The sequence below is a fragment of the Notothenia rossii genome (assembly GCF_949606895.1).
Source record: "Notothenia rossii genome assembly, chromosome: 4".
In the NCBI taxonomy this organism is placed as follows: domain Eukaryota; kingdom Metazoa; phylum Chordata; class Actinopteri; order Perciformes; family Nototheniidae; genus Notothenia; species Notothenia rossii.
The window spans coordinates 80826024-80843800 of record NC_136902.1 but is presented as its reverse complement, the minus strand read 5'-3'; the positions used below and the strand labels follow the sequence as shown (position 1 = coordinate 80843800).

Below are 17777 nucleotides of genomic sequence, written 5' to 3'. Positions count from 1 at the left end.
TAAATTACAGCAGAATTATGATGTTTGGATTTAATACTGTCTATAGAAATCCACCAATTTGATTAGTGGACCAACAACAAAAGAATCCACTGTTTTAATAATCATTCGGTTTATAACGTCAGATGACGAGAACAATTCTGTCTCTAGCTAAATGTTTGCATTTACTGCATGTGTCTGTTGCATCTCATTATAGATTGAATATCTTTGATTTGATAGTTCAAGGTCTCTATTTTTAAAGACAATTCATAAGAAAGATCATCAATAATGACAATTATTTTGAAAAACAAACCTTATAAATAAGGAATGTTTATATGACTTTCAGGCAGGTAGAGGCATTCACAGTTCACTCAACCATTTCTACTCAAAATAAACCAAAGTCTCAGATGATATCTAGTTTTATACCTCATTGCTGATATTATCAATATGGAAACATTTCTTGTAGGGATGAGTTTGGTGAATATGAGCCTTGAAATAGCTAACCCATGTGCACGGCAGACGGATGAACAAATGCCAAACCCCTCTTCTTGACGTGTCTTTTTGTTTTCTCCAGGTCAAAGTGACACAGGAGCTGAAGAACACACACGCAGAGCAGATGACAAGACTGCACTTTAAACACCAGACTGAATGTGACCTGCTGGAAGACATGAGGTTTGTCCTTATCGCATGCGTGTACTAACACAACCCTGAAGAAAACACTGACTAACTGCCAGAGGATTTGAAATCTACTCATGATGTGACTGTGATATGCACAGCATGCACACATGGACACAGCCATGCAAAAAAAAAAAAAAATAAGAAAGAAGGAAAAACGAAGGAGGAGAGGCTAAAGAAAGCCAAATAGGAAAAGGATTATTGTCCGGTTTTTTGAGAAGGACAAAAGGTCGCGAAAATGTTGAAGGAATTTCCTGCTGCACTCCTTCTGCTTTCTGCTTCTTTCTAACTGTCTTCCAAATGTAATTCTGTATCTCCTTCTATCATTTTTGTCTGTCTCTTTTGCTCCGACTATCTTTTTGTCCGTCCCCATATCTTTCTTTTTCATTTTGACCCAGCTCTGTTTACTCATGACGTGTGTGAGTTTGGCAATTTTCCCTTTTGGATTTGGCATTGAGAGGAAACCTTGGTTCTTTCACACACTCTCATTTTCTGTGTTGACTAAGCATTGATTATGTATGGAACTCTCTAATACTCTGTTTCCATCCTCTCTCTGTTCCTCATGTTCACACTTTCTCTACCTCTATTCTCCCTGAGACTTCCCTCTCTTTCTCTCCCTCTCTCTCTTGGGAGCAACTCCAGCTGTTGAAAAGCAGATTGCCTTGTTGCTGCTGGTTTTTGGGGAGTGCACACGGCCCTTGTCTGACTTGTGAGAGAGAGGGAGAGCCAGTTAAGCAAATGCAAGCACATTGTGTTAGTTCTGCGTGTCTGTGAGGAATGGAGCTACACGCCACTGGGTTCAGATCTTGAAATTGGCTTTGTCATCCTCTTGGTTTAAAGACGCCGCCTCCAGAGTTTTCTTAGTGCGTCCCTCTAACCTTCAATGTTTTCTAATTATTTCTGATGGCACATTCTCCTGGTAGTAAAAACAGGAGGAGCAGGGTGGTGCAGTGATTAAGGAGAGACCGCCTCTCAATTGGAAGATCTGGACTCAAGCCCTGCAGCAACAAGCATCTGCTTTATCAATGTATTCTTTAGCAAGCGATGACACCCTACTAGTGTTTCTGTCTCTGTAGTGGCACTCATTTGACTATATATGTGTAGATATTTCGTAAGAGAGTCATCAGAAAGGCTAGACATAGTTTGATTTCACACATATATCATTTACTTTTATAGCTTTGTTTTATTTATTTATTTATTTTGTGCCTTAAGTATACTGTATGTTATACTGTTGAAGAAGCCTGGGACTTAGGATTCTAATTGCCAACCACTACACTGTAGCTTTTGACATCTTGAATCTAATGTAATTCAAAAGGATGGCGATACCAGCTGCTAACGGCTAATGTAAGCTAGCTCTACTCCCTTGGATTCCAGCACAGATTTGTGTTGTTTACCATGTGCATGATCAAGGAAAGAATACGTTACGTCCCCTATGGTACTGTACTAAAACATATATTTACTGTACATTCATTAATATTGAAAATAATGACTAGTTGCTTGCAAGCCTAAATAGTTGATGTAGTTTATAACGCAGCCGAGATTTCCACAGGGAGAAGAATTTACTCACTTGTCACCATCCAGGGTCAGGATGATTTAATTAATAACCGCAATGTAGACAGTTAGTGAAAGGACTTTGTGTTGTTGAACACACACTTTCTTGCCTGAAGCCTACAGTAGATTTTTACTCTTAAATCCACAAATCTGCTCTGAGGTTATTGACCCTAACGCAGCGTCCACACGGCGGCATGCGTTAAAGCTTACCGGCGGGCGTGTCTGAAACTCGACCAACAACCAATCACATGAATCTCCCGCCCCGGACACACAAGCACGTGGTTTGATTGGCTAGAGCTTGTACTGGCATATGATTTGATTGGCTAACGCTTCCGCCGAAGCTTCAAAAGTTGAACATTGCTCAACTTTTGAAGCGAGCAACGCGAGCAAAGGGAAGCAACGCTCCCACAATGCAGTTCGGCAAAGCGTGACGTCACCCCATTCAAAGTGAATGGGCAGAAGCGTTGAAGCTTCAACGCACGCCGCCGTGTGGACGGGCCGTAATTAATCCACAGACTGCCTTTAATCAACACACAAGCACATATAAGTTACTAGCTATAGCACATTTATCAAATGTCTTTACTATTTGGAAGATAGTAAAATAGGAAAAATAAAGAAACACATAAAGAAAAAGGTAAGAAAGATGGAGCAGTCTATTTACCCCCCAGGACAGACTTTTAGCTTGGCTAGTTTATGGAAGAGGATAAGAGAAAGAGGGGAAGTGGAGAAACGTTGATGAGAAGACGGACTCAAGGAGTCAACTTGGTGTCTTCAATCCAACTAAATCCCCCATTCCCTTATGTCTGCCCCACAGCCACACACACCCACACTAACACAAAATACAGAACATCATTAGACAATTTTTCATAATTGCCGTTGTTTTATATTGGCTTTATTTGTAGATCAGGATCAGTGAATGACATTGAATTGCAAGGCCATCATTGTGCATATACTTTTTGAAAAGGGAATTGGATGCTTTGCCCTGCAGCACTGCCTTATACATCTGTGGCCATTGGTGGTATTAACTCGTTGGGCTTTAGAACAATACATCCCCTGTTAAGGTGCTTTTTTAGTTTTGGTGTAAGAGTACGCTACTTGCAGACAGTTTGTAAACTCAAATGCATCAAATTTCCCAAAGTCTAGACAGAGTGCTGTATGAAGAATCCACAAAGAGCCACATCAGTCATGAAGTGACAGTCGTGAGAAAACAAAGGATGAAAGTGACAGTTTCTGTAGCTGATGCCTGGACTGCACTGCCTTACCCGGGGCCCTGATGTGATTTAGGAATAAACCCCCCCTGTGTCTTGTGTGGCACATTTGCATAGGATAGATTACATTTGTGTGATTCACTCAAATTTATTGACCAAATCTTAGGAGTTTTCTGCAGATATCATTAAAACATAATGGGTTCCCATGCTGAGTTGCTAGATTAGCCACCCCAACTTCAACGCAAAATGCTATCAGATTCCTCATTAATGCTTTCACTGCAGCTTCTATAATTTAGAAAGAGGAGAAACAGAATATCAAGGACTCATTGGGGGGAAAAGGCCCAAATTAATGCACGGCTGATGCGCGCCCTGCTAATATAATTAGGAGGCCTCTGTGTATAGCCAAATTACAGCACAGACAGGCTCTGCTGTTATTGAAACTCACAAGAGGACCCCAGGTAGTACTAGCCCCAGAGGGATAAGGCTGATATGAAAGTAGGGCTGCTCAATTCATCGTATTTTAATCGTATTTTAATCGCGATTACGATAATGGCTTGCAACGATTACGAAAACAACGTACACTAATCGAAATAAAACGATTATTATTATTATTACTTTTTTAAATTTATTTATTTATTGATTTTTTTGTTGAATTATACTTAAAGTTCAGGGTAATCAACTGTTAAAAACATACTGTTCACATTTTTTTCTCCAATAAATGGATGTTTTCAAAGTCAATGAATAATCGCATTTAATGATCGCAATTACAATTATTGACTCAAATCATCGAGATTATGATTTTTTGCCATAATCAAGCAGCCCTATATGAAAGGTAACATGACATTGTCCTATCCGTCTCAAAATGAGGCAACAACGATCTTCAATCATGACCTTCTGAAACTTGGGAAATATGTGTTACATCACAATCACACAGCTGAGGTGCTATTTGCCGACTATACCTTTGGAAAGCCCTGACTATGATTTATAAAGTGATTTACTGTTTAAACATTAGTAAAAACACCTCGTTTTTTACACAAATCAAGGCAAACCACAAAGCGTTGTTCTTGCTATTGTATCAAAACATTATTCTACTGTTAGCTTGCTACTTATCTATTTTTTTGTATACTTAAATGACATTAGTGAATGTTTTTGCCTTCTTGGTCTTTGAGAGGAAAATCTGTGGAGGATCTGCTCTATTGTGTCTTGTGGCGATCGTGCAGTGTGAAAACATGACCTCCCTCCTCCGCCTCTATCTCTGTCTGTGACTCATGTTGCTTATCCTGTTGTCACTGATCTCAGGCTGTGGCCTGCAAACCATTGATCTCAGCTGTTTTCCCATGTTTGAGCATTCCCTCTCTCGGCCCGCACACACTTAGTGTCCGCTCCTAAGCACTTAAGTATTTCCTTTCAGACACACACTCATCTGGGCATTTTCTTTCTGCCTACTTCATGCACAGCTGATGCTGACACTGCTTTACCGCACACATACAAACACACACAAATGATGGCCTGGCAGAATAGAGGGATGAGAAAGTGAGAGAGAGGGACTAAGTAGTTAGAAGAAAGAGCAAGAACGCAAAATGCAATAGGCAAAAATGAAGGGATAAGGGTGGGAAAAATGCAGAGGTGGGAGGTGGGGGAGGAGAGTTTTAAGGACATTATTAAAAGATTGTGAGCAAACAAGTGTGAAAAAAGCAAGTCTAAAGAGTAAAAAGGCAAAAACAAACAACTTAAAAGAAGTACAGTATATCCTCACTACACTAACACACCATTTATACGATCACATTCAAAGTGAAATAGCTATTCAAGACATACAATCTTAAAGCTCTGTTCTTTCTGTTAACAATCTTTCATAAGAAACACACTGTCCCTATCAAAGGTTTGTGATGGGTGTGATATTTCTAACTGGCAATTGGGTGTCCATATTTACATATGTGGTTTCTGCTGCAGGGTCACCATGGTTGCAGAAGCATAGACATGTCCTAAGACCCTAGTGAGGATGTGTGTTAGTGCATAGTCAAATTGTGTACTGGTGTTGACATTAATTGTATGTTCCAGAGGCCCTTACTAGTACTCAAGTACACTTAGCACAGAGCTTATTGTTGCTGTACATGAGTGTCAGAAGGCCAGCATGTCACTATATGTATTTAGGTGAGAGAACCAGAGATTAAAAGTTGCATATATAATAATTATATATTTAATGTATAAATAATTATTTATTTTAATTTGAAATACTGTCAAATGTATTAGTTGACTCATATAACAACGTTCAGTTGCAGCTGCTGAAAATTGGTCACTCTTCGCTGCTTTTGGTGTATTTTGTGGAGGAAGTTACTACGCCACTTACAGGCTCAGCATATGTACTACAGCGTACTACAGCGTCAGCGTATAGCCCTTTCGTTTACACGAGGCCGTAAAACAAAACGATAGAAATGGACCCCGCAAACAATAACGGGTCCCAAGGAGGATAGATCTGCAAACGGAACGCTCTGGGGGCGCAAACGGCTCCGTGTGTACGCCTCTATACGATCATTTTCTGATAAAGATTAAATAGCCCCGCCTCTCTCTCCCCACGTCTCCCTCTCCCCACGTCTCCTGCTCAGAGATCAGCTGCTGGGCTGTCAGAAGAGGGGGAGGAAAAGAGAGGCTCCGTTTATTATTCTTATATTATTATATAGAATCGTTATCAATTTGTTTTAAAGCTCAATAAATAACAAAGAAGACCTCTGACCGGCATTTTTCTAATTTTGTCCGGAGGATTTAAACTTTAACGGACGTGTTGACCGGCAAATATTTTTTTTAACGGAAACTCTGCCGCATGGTTCCCTCGTCCCTTGGAAGAGGCGGAGAGGTGGGGTTTTTTCATCTGCTGGTGGAGTACCGGAGAGATTTACAGCAGGAGCACACGCCGTCCACCGCGGAGAATAAACAGAAGGGCAACCATGACAACCATGCTCCGGTGTCTTCTTCGCTACTTTTGGTGTATTTTGTGGCGGCAGCAGCGCCACTTATACAGGCCCGGCATATGTACTACAGTGTTTCCAGCGGTCTCGTGTGGACGGACACGTTAATTGAGCCGAATGCGTGTGAACGGTAGACTTTTTTGAAAACGCATACGGTGCATAAACGCAAACGTTCCCGTGTAAATGGGGTCTTGGTCAATAGATGTAAATGACCCCTCACAGGGCGCTGTAGTAAACAGGAGATCCTGAGTTTGAATCTCAGCAGTGCCTTTTCTGTGGTTCAGGTTGTTGATCTTGGGGTTCATGAAAGGGTAACTGTGAAGTGCTCTATGGATACATACACAGAAGAGGTTATTATAAGATCTCAGGAGGTAGTCATGTAGTTAAGTACATAGTCTGCAATAGTTCTCTCTTCCTGAACAAACTTGTGGCACTTCTAGCATTACCATTTTGGAATCTCAGTTTTAAAAGACATGTTACTGATGATTTAATCCAGTATATTAAATGACTTGGGGTTATCAAGTACAACAATGCTTTTTAATTGATTTTGAAATGGCGCTGTGGCTTCCTCGGTTCAACTCCCGGCAATGCATGTCCGGAGCACAGCTTTATCTACTTGACAAGTTTCTGCTAATGGAAACAGAAATGTGTAGTACCACACAAGTAGCAGTGCATTAGTCCTTTGACTCTACTGAAGCATGACCACAAGGCTCAGATGTTGTGCATTTAGCACTTCATTTCAAAAGTGAGTTAAAGTGCCTGTCTGCCTGTTTGAATCTCAGCAGTGCTTTTTCTACAGACACCATGAGTCTTGTATTAACTTGAGAGAATAAGTTAGAATAATAAGTTGATAGTAACATAAAGAATAAAAATAGCTGTCACCGTCAGTAAAGTGTAGTTCTAAACTGAGGACACACATATCTCCAAAAGCAAGAAGAAAGAGCTTTAATGCCCTGGGTCAGGAGACAGTTTTGTCCCAGTTTTCATACACACACTTACGCTTGTGATCAAGTGTCATGTTCAGCTGATTTTGATGTGGAAGATGAAGTGAATGTTGTGATTACACAGAACTGTTCCTATCTTAAATATGTAAAGTTAAACTATGTATTTTCCATTTCCAAATATTTACAGATTTGTTTTGGGGTTTTGAGCAATCAAATGGGCAATAGGGTCTTTTTGTATTCCTTTTCAAAAGCTTTTGACCCTGTATTGTTGATTTAATGCTTGTTTTCAAATGAATTTCAAAATCTTTGCCCCGTGTGAGGCTCGAACTCACGACCTTCAGATTATGAGACTGACGCGCTGCCTACTGCGCCAACGAGGCGTGTGCCGTGTTGTGAACATGTGTGTGTCATACAACTCCCTCACACTGCAGAACGGGGGAGGGAGCGTGTCCTGTTTCAACTGACATGCACAAGGGTGGAGTTACACACTAAACATGAGCTCTGGCCTCTTGCAGTAGATCATAGTTTTGTATGCAGGATTCATTCAGTCATTAATACTTACTTGTAGCTTTTGTTCATATGATAAAAAAACATTTAAATCTTTGAAGCCTTTTTGTAGCTAAGGCCACAAATCTTAAGCAGCCACTGTTTATAAAAACAAACTGTACAGGTTAAACTTGAAATTGTGTCTTGGGAAACATTTGACAATTAGTAATGTCCTATTTGTTTGGGCTGTAATAAGAATAGAGAAGATTGTTGGTAATTATGCTGTCTGCACTTACAGTACGTGTTTTCTTTCTTTCTGTGTCTTCCTCCACTGTTTCCCTTCCCTGTTTTTGTTTGATTGCTGTTTTCTAACACAGTGAAGAACACACAATGACATTTTCATTTAAAACAGATGTTATTACAAAAGGCTGTCTTCCTATTACCAGTAGGTGGCCTTGGGGCCATGATTGAATGCATAACCTGTAATAGTCCTCTGTCTGGGGTTCTTAAAGAATTACAATTAAAAAAAAAAGTGAATGCAGGATTTCATATGTTTTACGAGAAATTCAGAACGTCAAACGTGTCATATTACGTCACATAGGGAAGCAACTTTCTCGGACTCCTTCTCTGCCCAATTCACGGTAGTAGTTGGTAGTTGGTTTGAGCAGTTGTGATTTAGTGAGCTGGTATTTTTCGGTAATTTTACATTGCATTTCACAGGTTGCACAAACTCCAGCCTGTCAGGACATCGAGTCCACAGTTTCCCGTACAGGAAAAGCAACGGAGCTAGCTTTCGTTCCTGGGTGCGTTGTGCGAGGTGCATCCACCCCCCTGCAGCACATACTCTCTCCAGAGGCCATGGGCTGACATTTCCCACACAAGCACCTATCAAACAAAACGTTTATCAGGAAACCATATTACATCTCTCTCCCCCCTTCGCATCTCTCTCTCTCTCCCCCCTATTTGCTCCTCTCTCTCTCTCCCCTCCGGTACACAGCACCGTAAGACGTAGTGTGGAGTTGCATTAGGTGACGCGAGATACGGCTGATACTTGCGCATTAGTTTCGGTTATGGATCAGTATCAACAGTCCTGCCAGTAACGTTACTATATTATCAATACTACTTTAGTTATAGCCTGATTTATGATAGCTAACTTTACAATGTTGTGATGTGACCGACGTTATCTAACATTAACTGTAGCTAACGCCGCTCACTCACCAAGACAGCTGCCAAGTTCTCCTCTGGTTCTCCTCACACCACATTTCTCTCTGATGACTGTTATTTCTTCTAATCCTTGGCTGCTCCTGGTCTCTTGGACGCCTAGCAGGCTCATAATTATAAGGTTGTAGTCCGTCATATGCATACGAATATACATTTTCAACCTCTTCTGTGTCAAAACTAGCATTGTGAACCATGTTAATTCATACGTTAGACCGGCCGCTCTCCCTGATGTGACGTCACACGCGGGTGGTCTTTTTTTATGTGGAAGTAAAAATGTCTTACAAATACGACCCCAGATGTCACTGTAGTGTATATTTCTGTATATTTTTGGGAAAATCTAGTGTATACATCATTTTCCTACACATTTATTCACTGGGGTCTCTAACCTGTAAGTTTATCTTTAACCAGTTAAGCCCCATGGCCCCGGTACCGGGGGCAAAACGCAACATCTTGCAAGAAGCAAGCTTCCGGTTTTGGGCAAACTGCGTGCGCATCACTCTCACTCCTCAATGGCAATGTTTAGATGGATTTTAGGAACCTCCCCTCAATTATATTGGCTCTAACGGTTCAAAAGAGGTGTCAATCATCAAAATCGACCAAGGGGGGCCAGAGATATGGCAAATCCACCCAAATGACTCCAGAAGTGGGTTTTCTTAGCTAAACCTCTCTAAAAAGATCAAATGTCATTTGTTTTGCATCAATCTTGATACAGGGTACTTATTATATGTTATAGTTTGGAATCCTATAGCTTTTAGTCTACTATCCCATCAATCAGATTCTGTACGAGGAGTTTGTTGAAATACAATGCCTAAATGGCCAAATGTACCTCCAAAATGCACACTTTAATTCAAAATTGCCGTCTTTTCTGCCGTTGTTGTAACTGACTGTAAGTGAAAAGGAATTAGTTCATAAAGACATCCCTAGGCCAAGATTGTGTTTCTTACCCCGCTCAATCCTGTATTGTATCGAACATAATACAGATATCAGAGCTTTGTAAAAGGAAAACTGGTACAAACCTTTTTTTAGGAGCACAAACTAGTTTACATTTACAATTTTAAATGAAAGCTTGCTCCCAAGTGTGGTACTGAGTCCTCCACATCTGCATGTAAAAAAACGAGAATGCTAATGATTACCATAGACTGTATATATGAATGGACGTAGTGTCCGTGACGTCACCCATAGGATTCTGCAGAGTTGCAGAGAAGCCCTTAGTAGGCGGAGTCGGCCACTAACGGCTCGACAGCGACGTCAGAGTCTAATCCCGCCTGCTCCAAATAAGGGCAAAGAGGCGGAGCCGAGGCGGGACCTGCTGCCTCCGAACTGGAAGTAAACAGAGCTAGCTCAGGCTAAGAAGCTAAGCTAACATGAAATACATGCATACCAAGTTACTGCTAACAGTGTAGTTCCCCTGTATAAACGTTACATTCATAATCAAATGAGACAATCTGCAAGAGAATTAGCTATATTTTGTTATTCTTAATGCTTGTCATTCACACGTTAAGAAAAGAAGTACCGATACATAGCAGAACAATTGTGGCGATGTTCAGCTTAATAAGCCTTGTTCAACATAATTTATTTAGCTAATACTACAGCAGGCAAACCAAGTCTGCGTTTCGCTGCATTCCTTGATCTCCAGTTATAACAATTGACTCCATCGCCCGGACCTAACGGAGCCGCAGTGGTCTAGCTCCGGGACGCCAACTGGAGCTAGCCCCCTGCGGCTCCGTTAACTCCGGCGGCCACCACTGGGATAATTGGGTCCTCTATTAACATTTGCTCCCGTTTAGCATTATGGGCGTCATAGCCATAGACTATAAAAGTCTTACCCAAGGCTGAATCATAAACTAAACTGTATATGTATGTATAAAGGGTTACGTCCTTAGCTGGCTAATAAGTAACAGGCTAAGCTACCAAGCACACAAACACCTGCGAACGGGATTAACATGTATGATATTATCATTTTAGACTTCTTGGAAGTTCTGTTAGTACATTCAAGCGCACAGCACGACATTTTAATTGTCTGGTATTTGTAACAATATTCCCTAAAAGGCACAATCACCACGAACACGGCTAAAGCTAAAGGGTCAAGTACAGTACTATGACTAGCTAACGTTGTAGCCTCTATGGTTGTAGCCTAGCAGAGTGGACAAGTTGCTGTTAGCTGACAGTGATCAAAGTGACCACGCCCTAATTTATGCAAAAACGTTAAGACCTAATATAAATAAAAGGGTTGTGTTAGAAAACAATTCACTCACAGATTCATAATCATGAAGGTGGAATCTAACTATATCGATAATAATATTTATTGCATCCATGGGTAGAAACATGTTTTTTTCTGCTGTAAAGTTGGGCATTTTAACATGGGGGTCTATGGAAATTGCTCCTTTCTGCAGTCAGTCCCTAGCGGCCCATGTATGAACTGCAGTGTGTTGCACTTCCGTATTGGCGTCCCGGCTGTTCCCCGGAGTTTGCCGCTTGGGCATCACTAAAGCCACTTACTGTAGAAGCTGCTACATTAACATGTGACAACGACTCCAATCGACACCAAAGAAACAGGACAATAGAATTGAAAACAACAAAATGATACCTGTCTATCAAAATAAATAAACATTAAGGCTGCAACCACACAGAGACAAAATGGGTCGTATCCGTTACAGTTCTCTATCTTATAGACGGTTCGGCCACACGAGGCCGACAGGGAAACGCAGATAACGATAACGGGTCCCAAGGTGAGTAGATCTGCGGACGCAACGCTCTGGGAGGCCAAACGGCTGTCTACGCCCTATACGATCATTTGCTGATAACGATGATGCAATAGCCCCGCCTCTCCCGACCTCTGCTGCTCACTGCTGTAGCATGGTCAGTAGCTACTGACCATGCTACAGATGTTAATGCAACATCTAGAGCTCCTCAACCAGGCAACCATGGCAACCATGCTCGGGGGGTCTTCTTCGCTGCTTTTGGTGTATTTTGTGGCAGCAGCAGCGCCACTTACAGGCCCGGCATATTTACTACATCGTTTCCAGCGGTCTCGTGTGAACGGACACGTTAAATGAATCGAATGCGTGTGAACGGAAGACTTTTTTGAAAAAACGCATAAGGTGCGTAAACGCAAACGTTCCCGTGTAAATGGGGTCTTAAAAGCATTTGAAGTCATTAACACACTATGTTTGTGTTTGTGGATTCGGTAAATTCAAAAGATAAGCAAGTTAACAAACGTTTTTTTTAATTGGCAGCACATTGTTGTATCTATAGAGGACAAAACCAAATTAGGGATTGCGAATAAACAAATAAGTAACTCAATAATTTATTAAAAATGTATGATAGAGCAGGACATAAATGATTTATTTATTTCTATTTATTTTTACATTAACATTTATTTAACCCTCTGTTTCTTTCTCCATGCTGTTGTTCTAAAGTTGGATGCTGAAATCAACGCAATCTTGAAAAACTGCTTCTTAGTAGCAATGTGAAAAATGTATAGAACTTTTTTTAAACACATACGCTTCTCTTTTTAAATACATTCTTACGCGCTTTTAGCCAATGTACTATTAAAAACTCAAAAGGTTTCAGAGACGCAGGTATAGTATCAGCACCTGGTGTGGTCATCTCCATTATGCTTCTTTGTTCATTCAGCAAACAGTGACAGTACATGATATCTGTCTATGTAATCGTATACCTAATGTTTTGTTTTTCATTCTGCGCATTCCTCTGCTGCGATAAGAGCTCTCACTGTCTCTGCTGCCAGTGCTGTTTGATGTAGAGAGGGCAAGGGGGGACATGTGTTGGGGTTTTTACATTTTGTGGGTCAGAACTTGGGTCAGGAGACATAAAAAACGGTGGTATCGTCTGCGTAATGTTGAGAGCACTGCTGAGATGTCTAAGGAGACCCTCTCTATGTATACATCTCTATCATATATGTTGGTGTATCTTTCAAAGGACAATAACGTGCTGGTTATTTACAATAAACATTATTTATTTTCACAAAAAATGTAGCCCCTTCAGTCTCTTAAACAGGACTCTTTCTCTGTTGTAGGACCTACAGTCTGAAGAAGGGACAGCTGGAGAGGGACTATGCACAGGTAAGGATGGCTGGACTCTTGCTGAATATGTGAAACAAGTATCAGTACATCAGTCTAATACATCTTCTGAATCCTTTAAAGGTTGTTCATTAATGTGAGCACTTATTATTTTCTGCACAACTTTATTATTCAAAGCCTCGTTGTTCTCTTATTTCATTCTATTTTTATTTTAATCTCTGATTAAATGGTAATCAGAGTCAATTCAATGTATTTCTTTACCACCCTGCCAATTACTTTTTAACATCACATCTATTCATATGGTGCATGGTAACAATTGGTGAAAGTGTCTTCTTTAGTTAACAATAGGTTCTGGGTTTGAATCCCATCGGTTTTCCCTTCAGTACAAATCTTGAATCAAAGCATAAAACAGGATATCTCCTGTGTTGGATTTGGTACTGGAACATTTCAAATCTGGAGCACTAACATGCTAAACTGAACTCAAGTTAAAGGATTTCCTTCATCAAACAAGGCCAAACTGATATTTGCTGGGTCAAACTCGTTAAATGTGAGAATATGCTGCTTTTTTTGTTATAAAATCACACATTGATTTAGTAATATGTTTTCACAATACATATAACCACTATTATTATATATTTAATAAATTGTTTTAGTACTGTTTTTTTGGCTTAGCTGGTAAAAGTGCCTGTTTAGTAAACAGGTTATCCTGCTCTCAACTCCCAGCAGTGCCTTGTCTACAGTTGAGATTGTTAATCAGGAGTATTTGAAGTGCTGCCCAATCGCGAAAACAGCACAGTGTTGTATCTATGGAGGACAAAAACCACTCACAGTATCAATCAATATATTTAATAAATGTACAAATGAATACATTAATAATATATATGTTTTATTATTGATGGACATGCTTTTATTTGATAATAGAAAGAGATAGGACATGTTGGTGAAGAGAGCAGGAGAATGACTTGCAAAAAATATTTCACGTAGCCGGGGATAAAACATATATACGTTTTTTTGGAGAATAGATACATTATTGCAAGATATTATATGTCAATACTCAAATGTATTGATATTTTCATACAAACCTATCAATAAGAAAAAAAAAAGAAGCTAATCTCTCAGAATAAGATCAGATTTGAAGCTCCAAAACTGTGATTTAACTCAATTGTGCTTTATTTAGTCATTTAACCCGGTGCCCCCCGCCGGCAACGTCTTGCGTGAAACAGCGTCTGAGGGCTTCTTATCATTTAACAAACTATGAATGTGTCATACCCACTTAAGGGGAAAAAACTCAGCTACCTGAAGATATGAACCATTTTTACCGAAATAAAACACAAGTCTAACGCCGAGCCTCTGAGTTAGCACTAAGCGAAAGAGTGGTAACGCACTTATCACATAACTCACGGTAGAAATATTTTATACTTCATCGGATCTGCACAAACTAGATATCATATGAAAGCTGAGATCCCACAGATTCCAATGGTATAAGTATCATCACTGTGCGACCAAAACCCGCGGCAGCGAAGGCAAAACCCCTAACCCAAAGACAACACACAACTTCTCTTTACGTAGCCAAAACTGCAAATACGTCTTACCTTTGCTGTTTTCTGATCAAAGGTTGTGTTCAATGGCATTAAAACGCATAAAACGCTGCTGAATGGTTAGTCCAATGTCCTGTGTCACTTTGAAATGATTACTGATAATCCATCATAACATTTAGTCAATAAGAGTATTTTCATAGAGTGTATGAGAGCTGTAACCCAGCTTCCGGTTTTGGGCATGCTGGCTGCGCATCACTCTCATTCACCAATGGTAATGTTTAGATGGATTTAGGAACTTCCCTCTCGATTCTATAGGCTCTATCGGTTAAAAAGAGGTGTCAATCATCAAAATCGACCGATGGGTTCCAGAGATATGGAAAATACACCCAAATGACCCCAGAAGTGTTTTTTTTAAAAAAACCTCTCTAAAAAGGTAAAATGTAACTTGTTTTGCATCAATCTTGATACAGGGTACTTATTATATGTTATCGTTTGGATTCCTAAAGCTTTTTGTCTACCATCCCATCATTCAAGACCTGAAAAACAGGCTCAGGGCTTAACAGGTTGAGTAAAAAAAAATAAGATTATGGTGATTGAATTCAATAAAAGTTTTAATGAAACTGTTTCTGAAGTTTGCAAAGAGGAACAGATCACCCAGTACCTTCATTCATCTGTAAAACCACAATTTCCATTTACAGGTGCACTACTTGTGGTTTTCTGCTCATCTTTGACTTATTGTTCAAATGCATAAGAATGCACACATGTGAGGCAGGCGGCATTTTGTTTCACTTCCCGTGTTCCTGTTTGGCTCTTTGCAGATGTTTCAAATTGATAAAATGCTGCATAGTAATCAAGAATCTTGTGAATTGCAGACAGCGAAGGGTTTTGCATGCAAATAAGCCCCATATACGCTCAGCAATAGACGGTTACTGCTTTGTATTTTTGCAACTTGCATTTCTACCTAGCAAGCAGTCCTAAATGAACTTTGAGTTCTAAGTAGACTTCTATAAAAGGCAGGATTTCAATCTCAGAAATACTCCCACTACCAAACCAACAGAGGGTCTCTGTTTTAGTTCAAACAGTTAGCACAACAGTTCCTATTTTTCTTCCTGAGTTTAAGGTCAAAACTATCTAGTACTCATTTATACACTGTCACATTTTCATACACACAAGTTGAATGCTTTGGCAATACTATTTTTAAAATGTGGTCATGCCAATAAAGCCCCTTTGTATTGTATTGATCAATCAGATAATCGAGAAGAGGAAAACAGATGAATTGGCAATGAGAACAATTAGTTGTGGCTCTATTTACATCTTCTGCTGGTCTAACAAAGGAGAGAGTTGCCTGTCTATTGTTAGATTGTTTATTCTGAGTGAAATTGAATCATCAATAAGATAATGTTTGTTGTAACAGAGCTTTAGATCCCTTGACATTGAGAATAAATTCTAGATAAAACGAAGGCTGTATAATCAGCTATATCATCAGTATGCAGACTTGAAGGGAGACATTTGCAAGTGTCTATATTTCTAAATATAGTGGGAAAAAATGACTGCATTCTTACCATGAGATTATTTTTACCCAGTAGACTGCCACTCTATAGTGAGCCGCATATTTCGAAGAAGGCACAGAACCAAAATAAATTTCCAGCAGACGGCTGCGTCAGCATAATGCGTAAGCATTAGTATGTAGCAACCAAGTCGTGCCTGCCGACCGCAGCGGAAACGATTTTCTGATTTTTATTGTACTTTGATGCTATTTAGCTTAAGCTCTCCTCACATGAACACGCCCACATTTGTACAGACACTTTGAAATGCACTCAGCTGCAAAATCCCCCTGAAAAACCTTTGAATACATTATAGATCCAGCTCTTAACTACATATTAACATACAAATATGCACTCTACAGTATGTATCAGTACAAACAAACACTCTTAATTTGTAGCCCTAATGTCCTCGTATGAGGCTGTGCAATGGAGAGAGTGAAGAAGATGTGCAGAGAGAGGAGAAAAGTGTTTGAGCATGTGTCTTCATTTGCATGTGGTTTGAATGATCAGGTTTCCTGTGGTCGACCCCTCTGGTTTCAGACACTCATTATCTCCCCCGCCCCTCCCTCGCTCCATCAAGCTTCCTCTCCATCTCCCACTATTCTCCCTGAGCACTGTCTCGTTCACCTTAGAAATAGAGGTTGCCTAGCAACAACCCCCCTGCTCGGTAAGACAATGGATCCCCTCCTAATTGTAGTTTTGCGCAGTATTGGAATGTATTAAGAGATTAATGGGAAGTAAATTAAAATAACTAATTATTTGCTGCCCTTATTGTAATAGCTTTTTATTATGGAAAGTCTGCGCTTGCTCCTGTTAGCTGCACTCTCAGGTAATTGACTCCGCTCACTCATTGGCCCCCTCCTCACAATACACATATTAATCCAGCCAATCAGAGGGTCCGAAAGAGAGACAGACAGGGGCCCCGTGCACACGGACACGAAACGGGTTGTATCTGCTATAGTTCTCTATGTATGGACGGTTCGTCCACACGAGGCCATAACGGAACCGCGGAAACGGAGCCCTCAAACGGTAACGGGTCCCAAGGTGCGGACGAAACGCTCTGGGGGGCCTAATGGCTCCATGTGTACGTCCAATACGATAATTTCCTGATAACGATGAAGCCATAGCCCCGCCTCTTCCCACCTCTGCTGGTACAGATGTTAGTGCAACATCTACAGCTCCTCTACCACAACCATCAGCAACAAGTGGACGTGGAGAACTACATGAACTACATGTTGCTAAATCCACTGCGGAGAATAAACAGAAGGGCAACCATGGCAACCATGTCTTCTTCGCTGCTTTTGATGTATTTTGTGGCGGAAGTACAGCGACACTTACAGGCCCGGCATATGTACTACAGCGTCTCCAGCTGGTCGAGCGGTCTCGTGTGGACGGACACGTTTCTTGAGCCGATACCGTGTGGACGGAAGACTATTTTGATATCGGATTTGGTTAGTTTTCGTTTTCGTCTCCGTGTAGATGCAGCCAGAGACATTGAGATTAAGGAGGAGGGAGGATGTAAGCTGTAAAGGGACAGAAAGAGAAGCAGAGAAAGAAATAGACAAGACAAGGTTCACAAAATACAGAAAATGTCCAGGGGAGTGCTGTAAAAAAAAAGGCAACAGAGGGAG

The 17777-nt window shown here is 40.5% G+C and overlaps 2 protein-coding genes across 4 annotated transcripts in view; one reads left to right on the top strand and one right to left on the bottom strand.

Annotated features, from left to right (window-relative positions):
- fchsd2 (FCH and double SH3 domains 2) overlaps positions 1-17777 on the top strand; it is a 57862-nt gene that overhangs the window by 3833 nt on the left and 36252 nt on the right. For all 3 annotated transcript variants that reach the window (XM_079677351.1, XM_079677353.1, XM_079677352.1), the window contains exons 2-3: positions 551-648; positions 13061-13106. In XM_079677351.1, coding sequence (XP_079533477.1) covers positions 551-648; positions 13061-13106 — 144 coding nt within the window. The remainder of the gene's footprint in view (positions 1-550; positions 649-13060; positions 13107-17777) is intronic.
- Positions 1-17777, bottom strand: part of p2ry2.1 (purinergic receptor P2Y2, tandem duplicate 1) — a 30971-nt gene that overhangs the window by 10215 nt on the left and 2979 nt on the right. The window lies entirely within an intron of this gene.